Source organism: Amphibalanus amphitrite, unplaced genomic scaffold (assembly GCF_019059575.1).
Source record: "Amphibalanus amphitrite isolate SeventyFive unplaced genomic scaffold, NRLGWU_Aamphi_draft 000091F_arrow, whole genome shotgun sequence".
Lineage (NCBI taxonomy): Eukaryota > Metazoa > Arthropoda > Thecostraca > Balanomorpha > Balanidae > Amphibalanus > Amphibalanus amphitrite.
Genome location: NW_024881587.1, coordinates 166,247 through 190,595, shown reverse-complemented (window position 1 = coordinate 190,595; position 24,349 = coordinate 166,247). Strand labels below are relative to the sequence as shown.

At 48.5% G+C, this 24,349-nt stretch overlaps 2 protein-coding genes across 4 annotated transcripts in view; one reads left to right on the top strand and one right to left on the bottom strand.

Moving 5' to 3' along the window:
• Positions 1-18,027, top strand: part of LOC122380081 (cAMP-specific 3',5'-cyclic phosphodiesterase 4C-like) — a 65,701-nt gene extending 47,674 nt beyond the window's left edge. The window contains exons 3-13 of the mRNA XM_043362878.1: positions 6,107-6,208; positions 6,710-6,777; positions 7,637-7,749; positions 8,039-8,132; positions 8,431-8,633; positions 8,919-9,017; positions 9,225-9,489; positions 15,183-15,337; positions 15,619-15,741; positions 16,116-16,298; positions 16,482-18,027. Of these exons, the coding sequence (XP_043218813.1) occupies positions 6,107-6,208; positions 6,710-6,777; positions 7,637-7,749; positions 8,039-8,132; positions 8,431-8,633; positions 8,919-9,017; positions 9,225-9,489; positions 15,183-15,337; positions 15,619-15,741; positions 16,116-16,298; positions 16,482-16,757 (1,681 nt within the window). The 3' untranslated portion in view covers positions 16,758-18,027. The remainder of the gene's footprint in view (positions 1-6,106; positions 6,209-6,709; positions 6,778-7,636; positions 7,750-8,038; positions 8,133-8,430; positions 8,634-8,918; positions 9,018-9,224; positions 9,490-15,182; positions 15,338-15,618; positions 15,742-16,115; positions 16,299-16,481) is intronic.
• A 139-nt stretch (positions 18,028-18,166) lies between these two features.
• LOC122380083 (methyltransferase-like protein 17, mitochondrial) lies at positions 18,167-23,714 on the bottom strand. 3 transcript variants are annotated; one of them, XM_043362886.1, is made up of 4 exons: positions 23,643-23,700; positions 20,776-20,801; positions 19,323-20,623; positions 18,167-18,899 (listed from the first exon to the last, which is right to left on the bottom strand). In XM_043362886.1, exons 3-4 carry the CDS (start codon positions 20,573-20,575, stop codon positions 18,761-18,763), a joined length of 1,392 nt encoding a protein of 463 aa, XP_043218821.1. In that variant the 5' UTR covers positions 20,576-20,623; positions 20,776-20,801; positions 23,643-23,700; the 3' UTR covers positions 18,167-18,760. The 3 variants fall into 3 exon arrangements, with proteins under 3 accessions (XP_043218821.1, XP_043218822.1, XP_043218823.1); XM_043362887.1 differs by lacking the exon at positions 20,776-20,801 and having other exon boundaries at positions 23,643-23,714; XM_043362888.1 differs by lacking the exon at positions 23,643-23,700 and having other exon boundaries at positions 20,776-20,862.
• Between the last annotated feature and the right edge of the window lie 635 nt (positions 23,715-24,349).

The following is a 24,349-nucleotide window of genomic DNA, read 5'->3' as shown; positions in this document are numbered from 1 at the left end:
AGGAAGAGGATGAGCTAAAGAAAGCTGTGTGAAGATGATGAAGCTTATGATGGTGGCTGATGAGAGGAAGCGGTCTTACGAATACTGAAAAGGACATAGAAGAAGTTGTTGAAGATAAGATAAGGAAATGAAGCTGTCTCATGAAACAAAGGATCAGACCAATACAGAAGTCAGACCGAAAATGAAACTTGACAATTGTTTGCAGCAGCATATCAATTCTTCTACGTTCTGCTGTACAACAAGTACAAGTCAAGGTCAGCTGATGTATTGCAAATGGAGCTCGAACTTTCTAGAGTATTGATGATAAGAGGACAGCAATATCAAAAGCAGCAGAGGAAGAAGAACAGGCGGAATGCTCGTGTTGTACTGAATCAAAATCAAGCACGGCCGTCTTCACAACACAGCCAAAGCGATGATCAAGTTGGTGAACGAGGAGAGGGTGCCAGGATGCTGCAAGACCAACTGCCAAACGATCCATTGAGATGGGCTGCTGCAGAGATCACCCACCTGAGCTGCCACGAAGGTCATCTACTCGGGTGCTGCCTCGGAGGTCACCCACCTGAGCTGCCGCAGAAGTTGCCTACCTGAGCTACCACGGAGGCTGTCACGGGTCTGCCACGGAGGTCACCCAACCGGGCTGCCACGGGGGATGCATTGCTCTCGCGTGCTGCCTCGGGGACCACTCACCTGAGCCGCCGCGGAAGTCACCTACATGAGCTGCCACGGAAGATGCATTGCCATCGCGTGCTGCCTCGGGGGTCACTCACCTGAGCTGCCGCGGAAGTCGCCAACCTGAGCTACCACGGAGAATGTCACCGGGTCTGCCACGAGGGTCACCTACCTGGGCTGCCATGGAGGTCGCCCACCTGAGCTGCCACAGAGCCTGCCACCCGGGCGGCCACGGAGGTCGCGGCAGGGCCGGCCATGGAGGTCACCTACCCGGACTACCACGGAGGTCATCCACCTGGGCTGCCACGTAGGCTGCCCACACGGGCCGCCGTGCGAGCTGCCCACCCGGGCTGCCAGGGAGCCCGCCACCCGGGCTGCTGTGGAAGCTCCCCACCCTGGCTGCTGTGGAGGCCGCCCCACCTGGGCTGCCATGGCAGGCTGCCACCCGGGCTGCCGTGAAGGCTGCCCACCCGGGCTGCCATGGAGGCTGCCACCCGAACTGCTGTGGAAGCTCCCCACCCTGGCTGCCGGGGAGGCCGCCCCACCCAGGCTGCCATGGCAGGCTGCCAACCAGGCTGCCGTGAAGGCTGCCCACCCGGGGCTGCCATGGAGGCTGCCACCCGAACTGCTGTGGAGGCCGCCCACCTGGGCTGCTATAGAGGTCTTCGGTCTCCTGAGAAGCCGCTTACCGGACGGCGACCGACGACATCGGGCTAACCAAAGTGGTTGGTGCCCGTGACCTGGATCTGGTGAACGACAAACTAAGGTGGGGACGAGGAACAACAGGTGCGTGTGTGTACTGTACTAGGTATACGATGTCATGTTGTAGGCGTTGCTGAAGATCAGATGATTGTGTAGATTTAGATGAGCAAGGGATGTGACTTTTTTGTAGGAGTTGCGAGGACGCAACTAGGGTTGTTTGGACTGAAGATGTAGCACGCTACATCTTGACCATCTAACGTAATATCTTTTCGGCACGGTCGGCCCGGTGACGCGCAGCTGAGCAGAGCGCTGCCGCACGCTTCCCTCCCTTGTCATTATTCCCTTCCTCCTCCCACCCGTCCCCAGGTCCACCCTCCCCAATCATTTCTCACTGTCCGCACAGAATGGGCCGCCATTAAACTCCAATTAAGACAAGCACCTCTGAAGACAGTCACATCAGGATGAGTCATTGGTAGTCATTACAAAGCAGCTGAAGCTACAAGCAAACGTCGGCACACTGTGAGACCACGCGCAGGCTTAAGGCACGTAGCACATTGGGTCTCACGTAGCCATGGTAGCACAACAGTGCGTCTCACTGCAACGGAATCTGCTAAGCTTAGCAAACAGTTGTCCGGAACAAACGTAGTTCAGGACGTCTCCACTGCGGACAGAAAGCGCTGTTGTCCGAAACAAACGTAGTTCAGGACGTCCCCACCGCGGACAGAAGGCGCTGTTCTACAGACCCTCCAAACCAAGATGACGTCAGTGGGCGGAGCAAGAGTGACGTCACAAGGGGCGTTGCCGGCAGACGAAACGGAAGGAAACAAAAGTTTGAATAAAATGAAATTGAAGAATCAAAATTAAAACTCGAAAATCACCAACCTTTCGGGGATTGGTTTATGCCAGCGACTACTAAGATGATAAAGCACTCAACACGAAGACGATTCGACGGCCAAAAATTGCAGACGCAGAGGAGCAAGGTGACTAGACAGGACAGAGGGCGCCATCTTACGGGCCCACCCACAAGAGGAAGGCAGAGGAAGATGACGGCGCAAGGGCGTGGCAGTCACCCCCCCCCCCCCCAACTATAAAAGGGTGCGCTACCCAACCAGAGGAGGAGTTGCACAGTCGAGCAGCCGAGAGTCACAGTCGAGCAGCCGAGAGTCGCAGTCTGCAGCCGGAGCCGGAGACGCCATCTGGGAGCCGCCGTCAGTCCGGGACTCCGGGGTCACCCGCGAGAAGTCTCATCAGTTCGAGCGCAGAGGAACTCCAGAATGTGAGTGCTGCTGAAAAGTCTGCTCAATCCCTGATCCTTGCCCCCCCCCCTCTGCCCAGCTTGCCGTGCCGTGACGACTGCCAAACATTTTCGGCTGCCATAAAATGCACTCTCAATTGGAATTGGAAAACTTAAATTACTTTGAACTTATTGGTCCAGACACCCTAGTAGCACATTAGGATCTGAATTTCGAAATCATGTCAGAGCCGCCAGTAAATACGTTATTGTCAGTTGGAGTTCACGATTAGGTCGAGAACGGGATGCAAAAATTTGAATAAGCAGCTCAGAGTCACTGACGCTGAGATTGATGACATGATGCGTGTCAGCATTGAATATGTCTTTGTCTTTGGTCAAACTGGTTCGCTCGATTTATCATTGGCGGCTGTCAGGTGCGATTTGAGGCTGGAACGTTTGTGAAATTAAGGGTGTAGATTCAGGCTGTACTCACTAAAGGTTGCATTGCGAAATCATTGGTAATATTGCTGTAGGAGTTAATTGCGAAGTCGAAATCAATTCTTGAACAGGTAAATACGGTTGAAAGGAATGTAATGGTTTAAGGTGGCGACTGATTCATGCGATCGATCTATGAATATGGCTATGAGTTATGACTTTCGACAGATACGAATGCTTGAGCTTACGGCGGAATTTCTTCTGTTACTTAGGTGCAGAGTTGTGAGCAGTGGTTTGAGGTTGACGGTCTGACACTTTGCGACTTGAGATGGTCCTTGTACTTTGCGTCAGTGAAATTGCGAAATGTCGAGTAATAGGTAGATGTAGAATTGTTTGTGGTTAGAACTAATATGCGACTAATATAGGTACCGATCGTTGTGCTTTTGTAGAATAAATACTAGAAAGGACCACCTTTGTTGGGGAACGATTAAATGGGACAGGAATTTAATTTAAAAAAAAAACTTACGTTGAATGGAGCTGATGAGATGTCGAACAGGGAGATATTGCAGCGATATTTTACCAGATTCACACTCACTGACACATCCGGTGAATCCACCCGGCCAGAAGAGACAACACGCACGAGCACTGCACTGCGAGTGATGACGCGCCCATCGCGGCGTGGCTTTGACTGACTGTCGACGCGACGCCAGCCGGCGGCCAGTATCGTCGTCCCCGACGCGGGCGTTGAGCCGCCAGAGGGCGTAAAAAGCGGCCACAACAGGGCAGTGGGTTAGCCGTAATTTGGGCGCGGGCGGTAGGTGAAGGTCACGTATAGGAGCCTGGTTAGTTGTGGAAAGTTGCAACGGGATAAGAACGTAGACAGTTAAATATGACATGCTATATGATATCTAGGACTGCACTTCGTTTGATGCGCATTGTTTACTGCTAATAGGATGATTTAAATTAGATTCCCTATGAAAGGCTAGGGACCCTATGACAATATTCTGGCACTCTATATAGATAATTTGTTTAGGTAACTAGTAGCCCATCAGAAGCTATCGAACGAGTTTCAAGGAGGCATTTCCGTTTGAGCATTCAGTAATTCACTATGATACGGTGGATCACAACCAGACGGCAGATCGATGCGTGTTAATTGGTTCTAGATCATATGTCTGATTAAATCAAGAGCGGTTCAAGGTCTGCTAGGATTGTATACGAGAACTGATGATAAGGTTCACGCGTGCAGCAGCAATTAGGACTTGAGATTACGATTAGGTTCGGATAAATTATGCGTTTCTGTTATTCGCGTTCTTGCGAGTTAGCGCCAATAATTACTCCAACAATATTGGCACAGGGCATTTTGAGGCACAGACGGCTTGTTTGCCCGCCTCCTATGGCGTAACGTTTACCAGCATGACTGTATGAGACACAGATGCACTTCTCTAAACCCACGTCCAGACCGGAATAATAAGAGGGACACACCGTCACGTACGCAGGGCATATGCACGTTTTCCGCCAGTGGTACCGGCTACTGTTAGATTTCCCGCTTAGGTAATACTGGGTAACGAGGCAGTGAGAGGTTTCTACGGCAGGGGGAAGGGGAAGATTGGCACAGTGCAGTGGAGAGTAAGTTATGCCAAAGGCAAGAAGCCGAGGGTCAGGGGTGAGTCACCCAAAGGGCGGATAAGGCAAGCCGTAGTGTCCCGAATAAGTCCTCATACTTATTTTGTAAAGGTACCTTAATCGGTACTGGACAGCCTCAGGGGAGGTAACGATGTACTCCAGGACACGTAAGGCCTTGAAAGTAAATCCCAGGGTTTAAGGAGAGTTCCTGAGGAGAGTTCCAGGATATGAACGGTGGTCCCTGGGTCGTGAACGGAGGTGTTACACGCGGACCGGAAGAGGGCATAGGTAATCTCTCCCGGATAGAGAGATAAGTCGGATGTAAATCGCGTATATGTGTACCATAAGTCTATCGGACGTGTAGTGAATCCCATATTTAGTAGGGTGGATATTTGTGCAATTATTCTGGACGGCCCTGCGATAAGTATCTTTGTCGCCGGTTAGCGGAGCATGCAAATGGATTTCGGAAAGAGACATTTATCTCGCCGGGGAGACCATGGTTTGTAAGACGCCTAACACTATCGGAGGGAATTTCGGGGGCTACCAATTAAATTTGGGTGAATACATGAAATGCGAACGTAATGCGAGAAAGGGTGTGAGAATGATGACGCATGAATCTTAGAGTAAGGCCGATAGGAATTTGGTAGAATTCGGTTACGGCAGTCGAACAAATGATTCTCGAGGGCAACTGAAAACTAGCAACGCTAATACGAATTAAGTGGGCAATTTTCTTAATGGGGAGGCCAGCGATATAGGAATGGGTGACTGGACGAATGATCACATTCAATTTATCAATATAATTACCACCCATATGTTTGGCAGTGGTCATCGGGACTTCGAATGCCCTGTCCTTCACCTACCCAACTGTGCCGCAAACCCAGCTGATCGGACCCCTTTATCCCTAATCCGAGCAGTGAAGAAGCATCTCGTGCATCATGGTCTATACAATGAACAGAATCATCAAGCCTCTAAATTAAAAAGCATCTTCCATCAGATGTATTTGTATGCAAGGTGGATCTATACCTACATCTATCTCAGGATCTCATCACTATCTGGATCTCTCTCTAGATCTATCTCGGGATCTCTTCAACGACTCTCAGGTTCCCCTGTATCACCAGCTCTACTACCGACAGCATTACAGCAGCGAATTATTCTCTCTGCTACAACAGCCGAACAACAGTGGACCGCAGTATTTGATGAACCGCAAGATGAAGTTTTTTTTTCTTTCTTTCCTAAATCCCCTCGCTGCAGGTACAGCCTATACCGCGTAGAACCCAACCCATAGGCACAGACGAACTCTTGGCGGCTAAACTGGATAAGTAATGAGTATCTCCAGACTCGTGCATTCCTCAAATCGCCATGCACATTCCACTGGAAATCAAATCACTATCCCTTCAAACAGAAAGAGACCATTTAGATGAAACGCTTTTTATCTTTGTGTTTCAGCCATGGAGAAGACTTGATCGTCACCCCCTTCGCACAAATTTTGGCAAGTCTACGAAGCGTGAGGAGCAACTACATTTCACTGACAAATGTTCCCACAAACAGGTTAGTCTGAATGATTAGCTCGGTCATAGGCGGCGGAACGTGGGGGGGGGGGGCACCGGGGCACCGTGCCCCCTTGATTTTGCCATTTTAACATTAGCCCTACGGGCGTTGCATGGAAAGAATGGAACCAAAAGTCGGCAGTGCCCCCCCCCCCCTCAATTGAAGGTGTTCCGCCGCTGCTGGGTTCGGTGTATTTCGCAGGAGGAAAGAAGGCAATAAAATCATGTTTGTCTGTATCAACATGTATAAATAAATCATTTAAGTTGTCTTCCTGCTGGTGATTAAGATTGAATTGAAATCCTCATAAACGAGTGGCTGTCTTTCGGTCCTGTGCATATTGTGGCTCCCATTACTAATAACAATACATAACAATCCAGCTTTTACCTTGGTAGGTATTTCACCTATTTCAATAACGGTAACGTCAATTTACCTATTCGACGCGACGACGTTGGCCTTGATATCGATAGGTGCATTCGTTGAAGATGCCTCTGTTACCAACAGATCCAAGAGGTCCAGTAACGCATCTCCCGGTCAGCCGTCGCCCCAGCCGCGGCCCATGCAACCGAAAGGTGAGCCAGCTCAGCAGAAGTTGCAATTGCATACATGGAGGTTACATCGGTGTATTGTACTCCTGATATGCGTAGTATGTGTATGATGTGATGTATGTAGTATGATGCGTGAAAAATCACTGATAATTATTCAAAGGTGTCTGTATTTTCCAATCATCGACTGTGCTTCTACTGGACGAATGGGTGCTTGTATCCAGACACGATATGGGTGCCAAAAAAAAACGAAAATGATGTGACAATTATTTTTAATTAACATTAGCAATTAAGTAACCGGGCTTGATCGCCATTAAACGCGTTTCATCTGTCGGCCATTCAGCTCGATTACACACAACTTCGGACGATAGTGAACAAAATATCATCTGTGACATTCGAGAAGTGCCAAGCAACGTGCTCTTGTAATGGGTTATCTGTTTTTACTGCGATTCAGCGTGCTTCAATGTAATTACATAGCTTCATGCTTGCCTAATAAACATTTTACAAACTATTATACAGATACTAATAACATGGATCTAATAAGTAGCAGTTTGAGGTTAATTACTACCCGGCCCGGCATTGTATCGTTCATATTCTTCCCAAACCTATTCAATTCCATCAGACCTGGGTGGTACTATAACTGAGTTTGTACATAGATGTGCAAGGGGACTTAGAGGACAGGCAGGACTGGGGGAAAAGACATTGCCGACCCTGGTCTGTTTTATCCTAAAATGGCCCGACCATGTAGGGTGGCTTATCTACAATTCTATAACATCTTATCCATGTAACTGGCCGTGTTTAACATTATCATAAACTGTCATGTCAATTACCATAAGTGAATGAAAAATAGCATCTAAATCTGCCGCCCGCCGGCGCGTCCCCGCAGACGAGGGGTTCGTCCGCCTGTCGACGGAGACGCTGGAGGAGCTGGACTGGTGTCTGGACCAGCTGGAGACGGTGCAGACGCACCGATCCGTCTCCGACATGGCCACCAGCAAGGTATGTAATGTAGGCGTAACTCTGTCTGTCTGTCTGACCGTCTGTCTGACTGTCAGTCAGACAGACAGACTCTGTCTGTCTGTCTGACTGTCTGTCGGTCTGTTTATCTGTCCGTCTCGGTGTTTGCTTGTCTGACTGACTGACTGTACCTATGTGTTTGGTATGCCGACACTAGCTGTACAGCGTGAAGACCTCATAATTTTGGCACGTAACTATAAGAAAACGCAACTAGACAAACAAGTGTTTTGACGAGTATATTGTGAATTAATATACTATCTGTGTATTCCAGTTCAAACGGATGCTGAACAAGGAGCTGAGTCAGTTTTCCGAGTCGAGCAGAAGTGGCAACCAGATCTCCGAGTACATCTGCTCCACATTCTTGGGTAAGAAGTCTCACATGCGCTACCAATGTCATTCAGCCGGCTGACTTCTGGCATGGTCTCCTAACGAAATGTGTGAAATGTCCAGAGCTTTATTTTTGCATGGTTAATATTTGTAGTAAAATTGACGTAGATTTCCGCGTATCGCGCCTAGCAACTATGAATTACACAATACACAGCTTTTGTCAGCTAACTCTGTAGCGTATTGATGACCAAACCGTCAAAAGTTAGCCACACTCCGCCATGTCAGCCATGCCTGGGAGGGTACCGCTGACGTCTGGCCGCTGGCGGGCCGCCGCAGACCCGCGCCAGGAGATGGACATGAACCAGTCAGTGGAGGCGCCGGACGGGCCGGGCCGGGCGGCGCAGCGCTCCGCCGCCGCCCTGCCCTCCAGCGGTGACACGATGAACTGCATCCCGGGCCTACAGCGGCCCGTGGGCCGCGCCACCGACACCGTGCCCAGACTGGGCGTGCACACGGAACACGAGGAGGAACTCGAACAGGTGGGTCGGCGCGCGCCAACGGGGATGAGCGGAGGATTGGTGGGTGGAACGTTAGTAGCAAACTAAATGTAAGAAAGAACGTTTTTTAGACGCCGTTTTTTTAGGTGGACATTCGAATGACATTCGTATGAGAGTAGTGAATTAGTAGTTCACGATAAATATGTAGCACTTGATCCTCTGCTCTTTCCACTAAAAGAGCTATCGACATAATTGTTCTGACCGCGGTATCCCAGCTTTCTGAGAACATTGACCGCTTACCGTGGTGTGGTGTTTTTTCTTTTCTAGGCGTTGGAGGATCTCGACAAGTGGAATGTGGATATATTCCGGATCGCCGAGCTATCCAACAACCAGCCACTCACTTGCGTCATGTACAACATCTTCATGGTGAGTGTGCGAACAAGTGGCAAAAATCAGATCCTCGTGTCTCGCTTATCACGTGCATTATGGATGCAACTAAGAAATTAACATGTCACTTATGGATGTAATATAGCTGACGAGATCTCTAACTACTTACGACTATACCTATGTATTTATCAGTATCACTTACTTCCATCCTTCCTAATCCTGTACAAATTCTGACGTATCCCGCAGGACCGCGACCTGCTGGTCACCTTCAAGATACCGTCGAGCACGTTCGTCACGTTCATGCTGACGCTGGAAAGCCACTACCTGCGCGAGGTATCCTACCACAACCGGACGCACGCGGCCGACGTGGTGCAGTCGACCAGCGTGCTGCTCCGCTCGCCGGCGCTGGAGACCGTGTTCACGGCGCTCGAGGAGCTGGCCGCTCTGTTCGCGTCGGCCATCCACGACGTGGATCACCCGGGCCTCACCAACCAGTACCTGGTCAACACCAGTGAGTTCGGCTGCTCTCCGTCCGTGGCCGGTGTGAAGGGGGTGCGTCCGTCTCCGTGGGCTGATGTGGCACCTATCGTGTCATGCGGCACAGCATGCGTCAGGCGCCAGACGCCAGAGACATCTGTGGGCCGTATTGACAACTATCGTGTCATGCGGCACAGCATGCGTCAGGCGCCAGACGCCAGGGACATCTGTGGGCTGTTGTGTTAACTATCGTGTCATGCGGCACAGCATGCATAAGGCGCTAGACGCCAGAGACATCCGTGGGCTATATAACCAACTACCAGGTGGTGCGGCGCAACATGTATCAGGCGCTAGACGCCAGGGACATCTGTGGGCTATATAACCAACTACCAAGTGGTGCGTCACAGCATGTGTCAGGCGGGGCATTCCACGATAGATCGACCAAAATTTTATCAGATTTACACCCGACCATTTTTGATTTTGATGAAATTTTGTCTACAGGGTTCTCTTATGCCCTGAAGTCAATGGTGACAACGCCAGACCCCTACGGTCAGCGGTTTAGGAGATATAGCCCCGGGCATTTTGACGAGGTCACTCTGCAGAGTGATTTTTGAAGTGCTATATCTCCTAAAGGAATGAAGGAAATGCATTAAACCTTTGCATCGTTGTGATCGTGGTGAAATGGGCAATTAATTGGCCATCTCGGATTTTCAAAAAAATGATTTTGATTTTTTAGCTGTGACGTCATCAATTTTTAAACTTTCTGGCTACCCCCCTAGTACATTAAAATTTGCCATTATTTTTGCTCAGAAATAAAGTTCCGTCAATTTCCTTTCGACTGGGAAAAAACAAAAATGGTAATCTTTCTACAAATATTTTATTTTATTTTTTGAAAATCGCACTACAAACTCTGATTTACAGAATCGGGTTATTAAGCAATATAAGACACATCTGCGAGGACCAGTTACTTCCAAAAAGAGGTTATCTGGGTTTCGGCATATAATATTCTTCTCTTTAACCCGCGCCCGGCTGGGGGTCCTGGATTTCCACGCCCTGCTGGGGGGGGGGGGTGTTTGAACACCCCCCCTTCTAACTCGGCTCCTGGGCCACGTAGCGATACGCGGAAGGCGGCGTTCGAAAGAGCGTCAAAAATAATGAGGAAATCACTTCGGTCAATTTTTTGGTCAGGTCAAAGGTCAGGTCACCAGAGGTCATTGAAGGCAAAATTTCGCCGATTTCCAGGTCGAATGTCGACAATTTCCAAGAAGCCAACGCATAACTCGGGAACCAATAGAGCTACAGCGCCGCGGAAAAGCGCATTCGATAGCCCTATTAACGCCCTTTCTGAGTAATTTTCTCAGATTTGACCTAACGTCAACGGTTTTGCCTCCAGGGGGCAAAAACTGCAAAAATAACCGATTTTTTCGGAAACAGTTTTTTCTGCAATAACTTTTGACCCAAGCCTTGTACGAGCTTACTTTTACCGGCATCTTGTTCCTCTCGTCAAGACGCATCGAATGAACTATAACTTGACCTTGAAAGGTCAACTTGAAAATTTGACCTCAGGTCAAGGTCATGACCTGACCGGAAAGGGTCATGTTGCATATCAGTCGACCCGTATCGTCGAGCTGAACACATCTAAGGCGTTTTCATCGCTCTAGCATGCCTCTATCAAAAGTTATTTGCGAAAAACTGTTAGATACCATTCGTGACCTAAGATGACCTCAGGGCATAAACAGGGGTCACGGACACCATTTTCATGTTCAGTGTGTCTAAACCACTTGTAATTCAGTATTTGGGAGTGTTTATAATGTCTTTCGTCCAAAAGAGGCGCATTTCAGTTTTCTCCCATTGACTTATAATGGGGAGGTCGCAAAATTGACCTGACCTTAGGTCATCGATATCAAAATTCTGAGATATACATTTTGTACATGCTATTGCTCTTAGCAATCGCTGAAAGTTTCAAAGCAATCGGTCACTCGGTGTAGCTATGACAGACATCGAAACTTTTTATGAGGTGAGGTCACTTCAAGTGACCTGGTGACCTGACCTTGAATGACCTTGGTCTGAAATTTTTACAACATGTGTAGAATTGATGTATGATAAGGTGTACCACCGTTTTTGAGATATTCGCGAAAAACCACAAGGGGGGTGTTCAAACACCCCCCCCCCCCCCCAGCAGGGCGCGGGTTAACTTCACTTTTGATAACAAAAAAAAGAACTTTAATATTACTTGCACAGGAGTCAATATAATGGCAAAATTATACATACTTTTGAGCTGCCACAGCTGCCTTGTTTATCAACGTAGCTCAAATGACCAACCGACAGTCGATTTGCAAAGCATATTTACGAACCGACTAATTATAAACGAACAAAATAATTGGTAGTTTCAGGAAGGCAAAAGGTGGTGTAATGTGACTAGGTATTTCATCAGCGAATCATCATTTTCAACGCTGGATGCAATGAAAGCCATAAACAACGGAGTGCATTTCTATTGCAGTTGCAATAACAGACGGCAAAGCACCAAGACAGGAACGAGATCACGGCCACACAAACACACTTTTTACTTGGAACGTTTCGTCCGAGCATGCATGCTCACGACACGACCCTCATCCGTTGAGAGTTCGTGAACTCTAAGAGATGATACAGTCACAGGTGTGCAAGTAATATTTATAACCCTTAAAGTTCTTTTTTTTGTTATCAAAAGTGAAGTTAAAGAGAAGAATATTATATGCCGAAACCCAGATAACCTCTTTTTGGAAGTAACTGGTCCTCGCAGATGTGTCTTATATTGCTTAATAACCCGATTCTGTAAATCAGAGTTTGTAGTGCGATTTTCAAAAAATAAAATAAAATATTTGTAGAAAGATTACCATTTTTGTTTTTTCCCAGTCGAAAGGAAATTGACGGAACTTTATTTCTGAGCAAAAATAATGGCAAATTTTAATGTACTAGGGGGGTAGCCAGAAAGTTTAAAAATTGATGACGTCACAGCTAAAAATCAAAATCATTTTTTTTGAAAATCCGAGATGGCCAATTAATTGCCCATTTCACCGCCATCGCAACGATGTACAGGTTTAATGCATTTCCTTCATTACTTTAGGAGATATAGCACCTCAAAAATCACTCTGCAGAGTGACCTCGTCAAAATGCCCGGGGCTATATCTCCTAAACCGCTGACCGTAGGGGCCTGGCGTTGTCACCATTGACTTCAGGGCATAAGAGAACCCTATAGACAAGATTTCATCAAAATCAAAAATGGTCGGGTGTTAGCCGTTAGGCCTTGGTCGATCTATCGTGGAATGCCCCAGGCGCTAGACGCCAGAGACATCTGTGGGCTGATGTGGCACCTATCGTGTCATGCGGCACAGCATGCGTCAGGTAACCGGACAAAAGATCGTAAAGCAGAAGATTGTATGGCAGAAGATCGTAGGCAGTTGATCGTATGCAAAATATCGTAATGGATAAAGATCGTACGACATAATGCTCGTATGGACAAAAGATCGTATTCGCTAAAGATCGTCAAGGAAAATGCTCGTATGCCAAAAAGTCGTAATGGATAAAGATCGTACGACATAATGATCGTATGGACAAAAGATCGTATTCGCTAAAGATCGTCAAGCAAAATGATCGTATGCCAAAAAGTCGTAATGGATAAAGATCGTGCGACATAATGATCGTATGGACAAAAGATCGTATTCGCTAAAGATCGTCAAGGAAAATGATCGTACGCCAAATGATCGTATGAGATAAAGATCGTACAGTCAAAATATGGTATTCACATGGTGCAGCCCAACTCCAGCGCATACAAAGCTTATCAATTTCTGTGTTCGCGTAGTAAGTGGCCGTCGTAAGCTCGACCATACATTGATGTTATTTCAGAGCTTAGATGGCTCAATGACACCTAAAAGCAACGCGTTGTATATGTGCCGAATAAATGAATGTATGTGCTGCCGTTTTCATGTACCTATTTGAAGTGAATACAACTAAACCCATGTTCCCCCCCCCCAGCCCCCCCCCCCACCCCCCACCGCCTGGAAGGTTAAAATGTTGCTTAAGCGGCTGAAGTAAACGGCGTTAAAATACTTTTTCCTTCGCACTGTTACATTTTCACATTGAATCGTCATCGCTTTACGAGTCATCAACAGATGTTTATCGCGTTATCACTATCGAAGTCGCAATTCTCCTAGTTATAGGATCCTAGTTTCAATCCAATCCTAGTTATAGGAGTCATTGTTATCGAAGGCCGGTTAAAGATGTCAATTGTCCATCATTGGTTCGAAATCGCCCCAGTAATTACTGAGTTACTGAAATGGGAACAAATTTGGCACCTCTTCTTTTTGTATTTTGCACGTGCATTGGGGGTCACTCACATAGATCAAGGGTATCCGACCTTTGGTAGAAGGGATGCAGCTACCCTATAAAAATTACCGCAAGACAATCGCTCAAGCCGCTGCTGAGATATGGGCCTCTCAAAATCATTACTTTTGCAAAACTGCTTGAACACCCTTGACTTCTCACGTGGCACGTGCCACGACGGCCACTGAGATGTATCAAAAGTAGTCAATTACGGGGAAGAAGGGATGGGGCTACCCAGCAAAAAAGACCGCAGGCCAATCGGTTCAGCGGTTGCTGAGATATAAGCCTCTCAAAAGCGTTACAGGCCGGGCCGGGCCGGGCCGCTCATACTGAGATTTTCCCGTGATATTCAAAAGACTTCGCTTCGCTCGCTGCGCTCGCTCGCTCGTAACAACACTATTCTATACGATTATTTACTTTACGAACGTAACGTTACGATCTTTTGTCGAACGATCTTTTACAACATACGATCTTTATCTTACGATTATTTTCCTACGATCTTTTTTGTACGATCCATTGCTTTACGATCTTTTGCTTACGATCCTTGGTCGTACGATCTTTTGCGACATACGATATTTATCTTACGATCATTTTCCTACGATCTTTTTCATACGATCAATTGCTTTACGATCTTTTGCTTACGATCTTTTTGTCGTACGATCTTTTACAACATACGATCTTTATCTTACGATCGTTTTCGTACGATCTTTTGCATACGATCAATTGCTTTACGATCTTTTGCTTACGATCTTTTTACCGTACGATCTTTTACAACATACGATCTTTATCTTACGATCATTTTCGTACGATCTTTTTCCATACGATCTTTTGTCTTACGATCTTTTGTCACGTAATCCGTGCGTCAGGCGCTAGACGCCAGAGACATCTGTGGGCTGTTGTGGCAACTATCGTGTCATGCGGCACAGCATGCATAAGGCGCTAGACGCCAGAGACATCTGTGGGCTATATAACCAACTGCCAAGTGGTGCGGCACAGCATGTATCAGGCGCTAGACGCCAGGGACATATGTGGGCTGTTGTAACTATTGTGTCATGCGGCACAGCATGCATAAGGCGCTGAGCGCCAGACATCCGTGGGTCAATAGCCTTGTGTGGACTAGCGTCTTCGAAGCTGATGGCTGATGCGGTGGTTTCTCGCACATGTTTGACGTCAGGGCAGATAACGATAGACGCTCTATGTCAGACTGAGCGATAAAGATAGACAAGGAAAAATTGAAAGTAGAAAGGTGAGTGGTGACGGTGGTCAGTTGACCCATGCTTTTTGTTCGATGCAGATTAAGTGCAAGACCGGTATGTAAAGTTAACATCATTAAACTGACATTTCTGCCGGGTGCGTTTGTGTGTGCAGGCTCTGAGCTGGCGCTGATGTATAACGACGAGTCGGTGCTGGAGAACCACCACCTGGCCGTGGCCTTCAAACTGCTGCAGAACGACAACTGCGACATCTTCGCCAGCCTCTCCCGGAAACAGCGGCTGTCGCTCCGCAAAATGGTCATCGACATGGTCAGTTCACAATTAGCAGACGCACTGAGTGAGGCTTTGAAGGGGTTTTAACGTCATATGCTGCTACCAACGCGGTAAGCCCACGAAAACGCATCAGGCACATATCATTGGCATAAACATTTCATGTGCCACAAAGTAGGTATCTCCAAATTACCTATATGTCGATCGCACTTATTCATTTGTACAGCTAAGACCTTCTCGGCTGTAAACCAGCCATAATTCCGTTCTCCAGACCGTCGCAACCACCAGGGTGGGCAATTGACCTTCCATCGGCTGTCCAGGTTCTGGCGACGGACATGTCCAAGCACATGAGCCTACTGGCCGACCTGAAGACGATGGTGGAAACCCAGAAGGTGGCCGGGTCGGGACTGCTGCTGCTCGACAACTACAACGACCGCATTCAGGTACCGCTACAGCCGAGAGTAGGGCAGTCTTTCCGTCCTGCTAGTGCAACTGGTACCGCGATAAATATTTGTAACGACCTCTTCATACTGATATGAGCAATAAATATGCCAATTTTAAGTCCAGTTAGCGATGGGCTATAATTGTGCAGCACTAGTTATAGCCTAGTCTGATCTCATAGCTCTTCAATAAACTCAGGTAACCTTCCTACCTTTGTGGTGCCTGTAACCTCCATTGGCCTCGCTGTGACCCTTGCTCTGTGATCCTTGCTCTGACATACGTCCACCCTTTCTGCGAAACTCGCTGTGATCCCTGCTCTACCTCGTTGTAACCTCTGTTGACCCCAGTGACCCCACTATGACCTCCGCGTCCCCAGGTGCTGCAGAGCATGGTGCACTGCTCGGACCTGAGCGGGCCCACCCGGCCGCTGGAGACCTACCGGCGCTGGGTGGCCCTCGTCATGGAGGAGTTCTTCCACCAGGGAGACCGCGAGCGAGAGAACGGCCTCGACATATCACCCATGTGCGACAGATACAACGCAACCGTCGAAAAGTCCCAGGTGAGAGTGAGACGTCGACTTCGTAATACTGGCTCCGTAATCGGTTAACTCATGAACTGACACAGAGCTGAACTGAACATGACAGGATGCAATATTAATATGAAAGCGCACCAAAGTTTCAATGCTACTCCACATGCTGACATTGCTGACTTCACCTCCTCTTCACCGTCCCTCCGCCTTCAGGTGGGTTTTATTGACTACATCGTGCACCCTCTGTGGGAGACGTGGGCCGACCTGGTGTACCCGGACGCGCAGCACATCCTGGACACGCTGGAGGACAACCGCGACTGGTACCAGTCCATGATGCCGCCCAGTCCGGGCCCCGGCGGCGCCGAGCAGCGGCTCCTCGAACAGGAGGAGCAGGAGGAGAGCGGCGACGGAGAGGCAGAGCAGGACGAGGTCAGGGTGCGCGTGACGCTCAACGACGGCCGGGCAGTGAGGCGAGCGCGCCCCTCGTGAGAGGCAGAGGCAGAGATGGGAAGAGGGATGTGAGAAAGGGATGAAGAGAAGGGGGATAAGAAAGAGTCAGAGGGTGAGTGGGCGAACATATATGTAGAATGAGTACTCCTTTCTTCCCTTGACAATTGGTGGCTGGTGGTGATATAAAGACGAAACTCTCGGGAACGGAAAAAAGCATATATGATGTTTTGATTGGAAGATTGAGAGATAGCCACGAGTGTCTGCACGCACACTGTGCGAGATGTACCAGGTCGGTCCCCAAACTGACCGAAGCACCGCTGTCCTGTCCCTTGTGAATGACCGAAACCGGCGAGACGTAGCGCGTTGAAGCGGGCTAAGGTGCAGTGATGGTGCAGACTGCAGAGATTCTATGGTTAAAGCGTGTCTAGTCATCTGCCTGCACCTTTCACAAAGTGTTCGAGGTCACAGCACAGTGGCTGCCGGCGGTTCGTCTGTAGTGTACCGCGTCCCCGACCTCTCGCCGCTGCGTCACCGCCCAGAAAGCCGCCGGTCGCCAGCACGGCTAACCCCCTGTCACGTGCGTGTGGAGTAGTCGTGTAGCGCCGCTCGTTACCGACATTATGTGGTCGTCAGCTGCACGAGTCGACCGGAATATATCAAAATGTAGACTGTGTACCGATGTTCGAAATAAGCCTAGCTTTTATTTCTTGCTGTGTCGAATGAGCTATTTTTCGGCGTACGTTGGTGGTTCAGCCACTATGTAACGGAATGTTTGTATGCGCGTTGATGTAGCACGCCCAAATGAGCTGCCGGCTTGGGTTGCGGTTCGCCCCAGGCAGGGCCGTCGTCAGGCATTAGGCACTCTCTGACATGCATGGCGCACAATGCACAATATCAAAGGAAGTCACCCGTTTGTGGCTCATTCTCAACTTTTATCCTAGTCGATAATTGATTATTTTAAACCGTCATCGGACAAACAATGAACACAGCCCGTGGACTAAGCATTGTAACAAGTCACAAAATCTGACGAATGCTTTATATTATCACACTGGCGCCGCACAATACAAATTTGTATGTATAGCTAGCTAACTGAGGCAATTCACACGAATCCTGCTAGTTCAGGACGCCTGAAATGATATCGCGCGTATTTTTCATTTGTTATAGATCGCGACTGTTACGCCTGTTGCTGATGACATTGGCCAGCGCTCTGTGCGGATTGTCTGAGCGTGACACGTACCGTTATGACGTACGAACCGGACATCATTGGCCGTACCTGTGCTGAAAGTAATAAATGAATGTACTTATGAGACTATGGATGAGCCTCGGATTTATTACTAATCGCCTTCCTCGTCGTTTGTGTTACCTTGTAAACGCAACGACGCCATTCGCGTGAGTTCACTGGATATGCAGCTTAGAGATAAAGTTACCAGTCAGGATTAAGAAAAAAGAGTAAAATACGTGTCATGAATGGTTGTATATGACCGAAGAGATAAAGTTAAGAGGGTTTTAGCAATCAATACGGTACATTGGGATACCGAATACTGAATAGCGAAAGTAATTTTCTAATAACTAGTGTCGGCCTAAGTCTATACGAAAGGTCTAAACGAAGTCATTCTACAATTACCTCTCCAAAACGAGCATAGCTACCTTTCTTCAATTATATTAATGGCAAAAATAGGCTATTGCAATCCTTGCTAAAAATGGCGAGGCGACATAATAACGATGATCGTAGATCATTGATCAATGATGATGACGTGTGACTCACTAGTCACTCTTCCATGACCTTTCCTTCACAAGTACACGAACACGCACGCAAAAGTACACAAATAACAGTGCATCAAGTACCGGTACGACTAAGGAAGCATTCTTGTATACCACAGCACACGGGCGACGATGAACGGATCACCATCACACCAAACTCGGAAACAGCGCAAGAGATAGCAGGCTCACGTTTCCGCTCCCATAGGGACCAGCGGCGCCCGTCCCTGCTGTCCGTCTCCAGCCGCCCCCTTCCCCAGCTGGCTCCCTAACCCGGCCGACCTTCAGCGGTCCCCGGCCCTGTCCGGCGGGCTGTCCCGCAGCTCCACCGGCATGGTGTCGCCCCAGCTGACCTTTTTGGCGCACTGGTAGAGCTCCGGGCCGTGCCGCCGTCGGGTGACCACCACCTCCTCCAGCGCACCCCTGCCGGCGGAGAGGAGGTCAGCACACTCCGGGCGCAGCGCCGAGAGTCCACACTGTGTAAGGGGTGCTAGGAGACCCGACTTGAATACCGTCTGCCGTAGGTACCGTTTTAAAAATTCAGTTACTTAAGTAATGAAAAGCATGATGAACCTCCACTGGAACATAATAAACCACACTCAATTTCCGAATCACTTGACATTTTACAACCCACAAATAGGTAACAACTTGGTGCACATTATTTAAGTGATGGCATAAAATTCTTGGTACACGCCATTGCACAAAAAACATCTGACCCGAATTTTTAACCTTAACCTTCGACTTCATCTGTAATTGGGCCTCCTATGCCCGTTGATGATGCTCTCAATAAACTAAACTAAACTAAACAGAATGCCGATCTCCCCTGTACCCTATTGCTGGACTCACCGCGCCGTGCAGAGCCGGCAGATGACGTGCTTGTGTCGGCAGAGCACCGGCTGCACCACGCGCGGCCACTGACGGTCGCCGGCCGGCCGCGCGCCCTTCCGCAGCACCACGTACGAGAGCGGCGCGTGGCGCACCTCGGCCGGCGCCGCGCCGCCCAGCGCCAGCGGCCAGTACGGCACGCGGAAATGGCACGGCGTCAGGCTGCGGCTGAAGCGCGGACACTCGCCGTCGTGCGGACAGGGCGCCTCCACGTGCACTGGCGCGCCGTCGCGCTGCGCGGCCAGTCGCAGCACCAGGTCCCGGGCCTCCAGCACCAGCAGGAAGCCGGCGTTAGTGCCCGTCTCGAGCAGCATGAGCCGGCCGCCGGGCGCCGTCCGGTCCCACAGCGAGCACACCAGCTCGAGCCGCTCGCTCTGCGACGGCTGCTCCATGAGCGCGTGCGCCGCCACCACCAGCGGGTACCGGAGCCGGCTGGAGGAGGGCAGCAGCGGCCGCAGGAAGACGGACGGGTCGGGCGGCGCGTCGGCGCGGCCGCCGTGCGCCAGCAGCGCGCACAGCTCGGACAGGTAGCGCCGCCGCTCGATGCCCACAAACTCTGCCACCTTGTCGGGCCACAGGTGGCGGGCCGCCCACAGTGCCGCGCCCACCGCGCTGCCGTAACTCAGCACCGCCTGCGGCCCGAACGCCGGGTCACGCGCCGCCACCTGGCGGAAACAGTAGAGCAGCGAGGCGAACTCGGGCGCCAGCCGCGCCACCGCGTACACGGCCGCCTCGTAGGCCGAGGCCATCTCCAGCGGCTGCCAGTGGTACACCTGCTGCCGCAGCTGCTGGATGACAAACTGTTTCAGCTTCTGTTCGTTGACCTGCTCACGCTGGCTGATGTACTGCTGCTCGAGAGCCTGCGCGCGCGCCTGCATCTCGGCGTCCTCGGTGGGCGGGCGCCGCGCCGCCAGCCGGTAGCTGAGTGCCGCGGCGTCCCGCCGCAGGTCGGCCACCGAGAATTCATCGACGGACCGGCGGAGGGCGTCGACCAGCGGCTGCGGCAGCGCCTGCGCCCGGCTCCGCATCCGCTTCAGGTGCGCGGCGAACGCCTTCCGCCGCGACGGCGACTCGATGTCGTCCGTCGGCAGAGAGGGGTCCAGCGAGGGCGTCGGCCGCGAGCTGGCCAAACGCAGACAGAGAGGCCAGCACTGAGTCTGCAGCAGGCCGCTCAATGTGCGGCCTGCAGAGGCGGCCACAGGTATCCACCCCATGGCAGAGTTCAGGAAATGTCACTGCCTGGAGTGAACTGTCAGCAGAGTCTGAGGAATGTTGAAAAGGGCATTAGTGATATCAGGGTATTATGGTACCAGCCAAATTTCCTGAGCATTGACAAACCAAATAATATAGCTCAAACCAAGACAATTCTACACCACTGGCAAGTGGTTAAAAAAAATCACTTTGTTTTGCTTACCTGGTCAGGCCAAAAAAGTCCTGAATCTGATGACATAAGCCAAAGTCAGTACTAAGTGAGCAGTCTGCAATGGTTCAACATATTAGGTACCTACCTACACCCTACCTAGCACCGGTATTTATTTACTTTAGGACCGGCAGCCTTTACTTTCGTCGCGAACCCCAAGTGATAGTAAGAAGCATATCACATGACATAATTTGACCTTTTGATTTCATAGCTGATAGTCATTCATGGCACAAACAAGTTTAAATGCGCCAATACAATATTTACCGTCACCGCCGTAGATCGGACGACGGTGGAAACAGGGCGCCTGGGGCGATTTGATCAAGGTTCGTGAAATTTACACGTGATGTTTTACATCTAGAAGGCCCGTGAAGGGGGAGAACTTCCAAATGTCACGTGACTAATATGCCCTCCGGCGCCCTGTTTTCACCGGCGTCCCGTAGATCCCCACCGACCGCGCGTACTCCACCCAGTACTCCACCGGCCACGCACTGCGCTCCAAGGTTTAGTGAATACATACTAACGATGATATTCAACTGTGAGGAAAGTGACGTCATGAAATTTCTCGTCGCGAAGCAGCGGCAGTGCCGAAGGCAATGCCTTAGGAGAGATTACAGGCAATGGTAGGTCAAATATTTTTAGGTTAAAGGTAGTGTGCCAGCTTTCTTGGACCATATGGAGTTAATGACCCGGATAAGGAGAACCGGATTTTTAGAACTTATCCATACCTTCAAAACTTATGGAAACGTCTTAAATTCTTCAAATTTTGAGTACCCCAGTGCGAAATTCGCCCCGACGGGTTGTCGGTCGTACCCCAACCACATTTCACACCACTATGAACAATAAATGCACACACTAAAATCGCTATTACCGATAGGCTCATCCAATCAAGCTTCGATAAACCCGTTCATCATCATCTCCTGCGGTTTCGAACACGCCTGTTAGGTGGCTTCTGATGCTCGTCGAGGTCGGAATTTCCAAATACGCGTGGTGCGTCGGGCCGCGCGCTCTGACTTCGGCCAAGAAAAATGCGTCAGCTGATCATTGTCATTTCTGCCACTTGCGTGTGGTGTAATGGGGTCATAACTTAAGAGACGGCTGTTTCATATCAATTATTTTACATAAAATCATATTTCAAACCACAAATTAATGTTCGACAGCCAAATTTAAGAAACAATACCAATACAGGCTTACAGTTTAAGGCTCGACATTGTGTTGTCTACGATTAGACAGCTGATAACTCATTCCCGTACGTCGTATGGTCGTAACACTATAATGACCTTTGCTTATTGTCACAAGTGCGCCGCATTCGCGATTGTTGCCCGACGCCTGTTTGCAGGTGAGCCCACTACAGTTGTTATACATATCTAAAAACCGATAAACTTTTAGGCGAAAAAGGCACTATTCCAGGCCCATTTTTTTTTTTTTTTTTGCGATATTAGGTAAAAACAGAAGCTTCTTATCCTAGGAAAAATAAAACGGGAAATCTTTCAAAGGTGGCACACTACCTTTAAGTGGTTGTGTATTTGGCTTCAGGCCGAAGGCCTGAAGCCTAATGCACAATCACTTAACCTAAAAATATTTGGGTATATGTCAAGTTTAGGTCCTAACTACAATTGTGACGCTGTTGATACGAATATGAAACAGCAAAAATTTTAGGTTTTAGGTTAGGTTAGGTTGTAGGTTTGTAGGTTTTAGGTTGTAGGTAGGTAGGTTTGTAGGTTAGGTTAGGTTAGGGTAGGTTTGTAGGTTGTAGGTTGGTAGGTTATAGGTAAGTAGGTAAGGTTAGGTCAGGTTTGATTATGTTTTTTTCTTTTATTTGCGAGACAAATGAGTATCATTTTTGGATTCAGGATGTCAAATAATGTAAGAATATGAAAAATTTCTCAATGAAATCTGCTTAGGACTTAAACTTGACATTTACCAATATTTGACCTACCATTGCTTGCAATCTATTCATGCGAGCAACTTTTTCCTTATCCCCGGGTAGGCAAATATCAGTAGGTCAGGTTAGGTAAGGTTAGGTTATGTTCTGAAAATTTTTTTCCGTGTTTAATTTGCTATCCTACCCCATTTGCTCCCCCACCCAAAAACCCCGGTTCCCAACATTTCCCCTATTTTGTTTGGTATTATGACGTCATTTTCATTGAATTAAACATGCACACATTTTTCCTTTTCGCAAATGCAACGACGCAAACACGTTGTTTATATCCTAATCGCCGCATTCGTATAATTTCGTCGGTGTACGTTACGTGACGCGGGGTGATATGGCTGGATTTTATCAAGTTTTTGTGTGACTTTTTGCAGTTTTGGTGACATGTAAGTATCATTTCTTGATCAAGGATGTCAAATAATGGAAGATTGTCGAAAATTTCCCTTTGAAAAAGTGTGCCGGTCCTAAAGTAAATATTTACCCCTAGCACCTACCTCTCGGATCTCTGCCAGATACTCATAACTACTGCTAGAGTCAGCACCACTCCATGCTTAATTCACACACCACAATAATCATAAATCAAAATAAGATATACCTATGCTGTGCCTCCCCCTCGGCCTTTATCAAAAGGATCTCATCTGCAGCCTCTGTCAATCTTTTGTAGCCTAGCAATTTATGGAATTAAAATTTATCATTTTGAATTTAACTAGTATTACATATAGATTGATTTGATTGATTGATTGATTTATATTTATTGATATAACCTGATGGCTGATATTACATAAAATACGGTAACTTAAGGCCCTTTCAAAAACGTTAGGTTATCATTTCAAGTACCACCTTGGCACCTACATATGTTGCTTAGCTTTATGATCAACTTATCACAGTTTCAGTTTTGACTTTTCAATCATGATAATGAGCAATTAATTACCTTTCCATAACCACCGTAATTACATTGGTATATCAATATATAAAAACACTATAGTCACTTGATAGTCCCGTCGTCCCGTCACGCTTGACAAGGAACCAAACGAGAAACAGCATAAAACTGTTCTTTAAACGCGATCGGACCAATTGTGCGCACGCTGAAACCTTCTGCTTAAAGCTGATTGGCTACTGCTGCAACTTATCTTCAAATCAAGACACTTTGATTGTCTAGTTTTAGAACATCTTCTGGCTGCCAATCTTCGTCATTTGTTCGTTAAATTTGTCGTGGTGCCATATTTCGCACATGCATCATCACATGCATCGTTACTTCGGCCTTGGTTACTTCAACTTCAGTGCTTGCTTCAGTGTGCTGAAGTTTCTTATAGGTATCTTGGTGTGCTTTGCTTCACGTTGACCAAGACGTTGACTTCACGGCTTCATTTCACAGTCACCGTGCATTTCACAACTTCATATTTGTCCCTTGTCACATTTTGTCACTGGCCACGGCACAGGATTCACGCACGCAGTTTTGGAGCTGGGACTTGGGAGTAATTTTTGCAATATTTCGATGTATTGATATTGCACTGTGCACCCTGATTGAGACAACCAAGGCTAGCTCCGAGATAACAGTTTGATGACGTTGAGTAAGATTTATTTTAGATATTTGTATGACTATGTATTAATCAGGGGGTTACGGTTCTATGCTGCCAC

Excerpts from the sequence above, each read along its gene's own strand:
- LOC122380083 (XM_043362887.1), bottom strand. The coding sequence starts at position 20,575 with ATGGGGTGGATACCTGTGGCCGCCTCTGCAGGCCGCACATTGAGCGGC. Across the intron at positions 18,900-19,322 it reads TGCCGGCTCTGCACGGCGCG|GGGTGCGCTGGAGGAGGTGG; the intron begins GTGAGTCCAGCA and ends CTCCGCCGGCAG.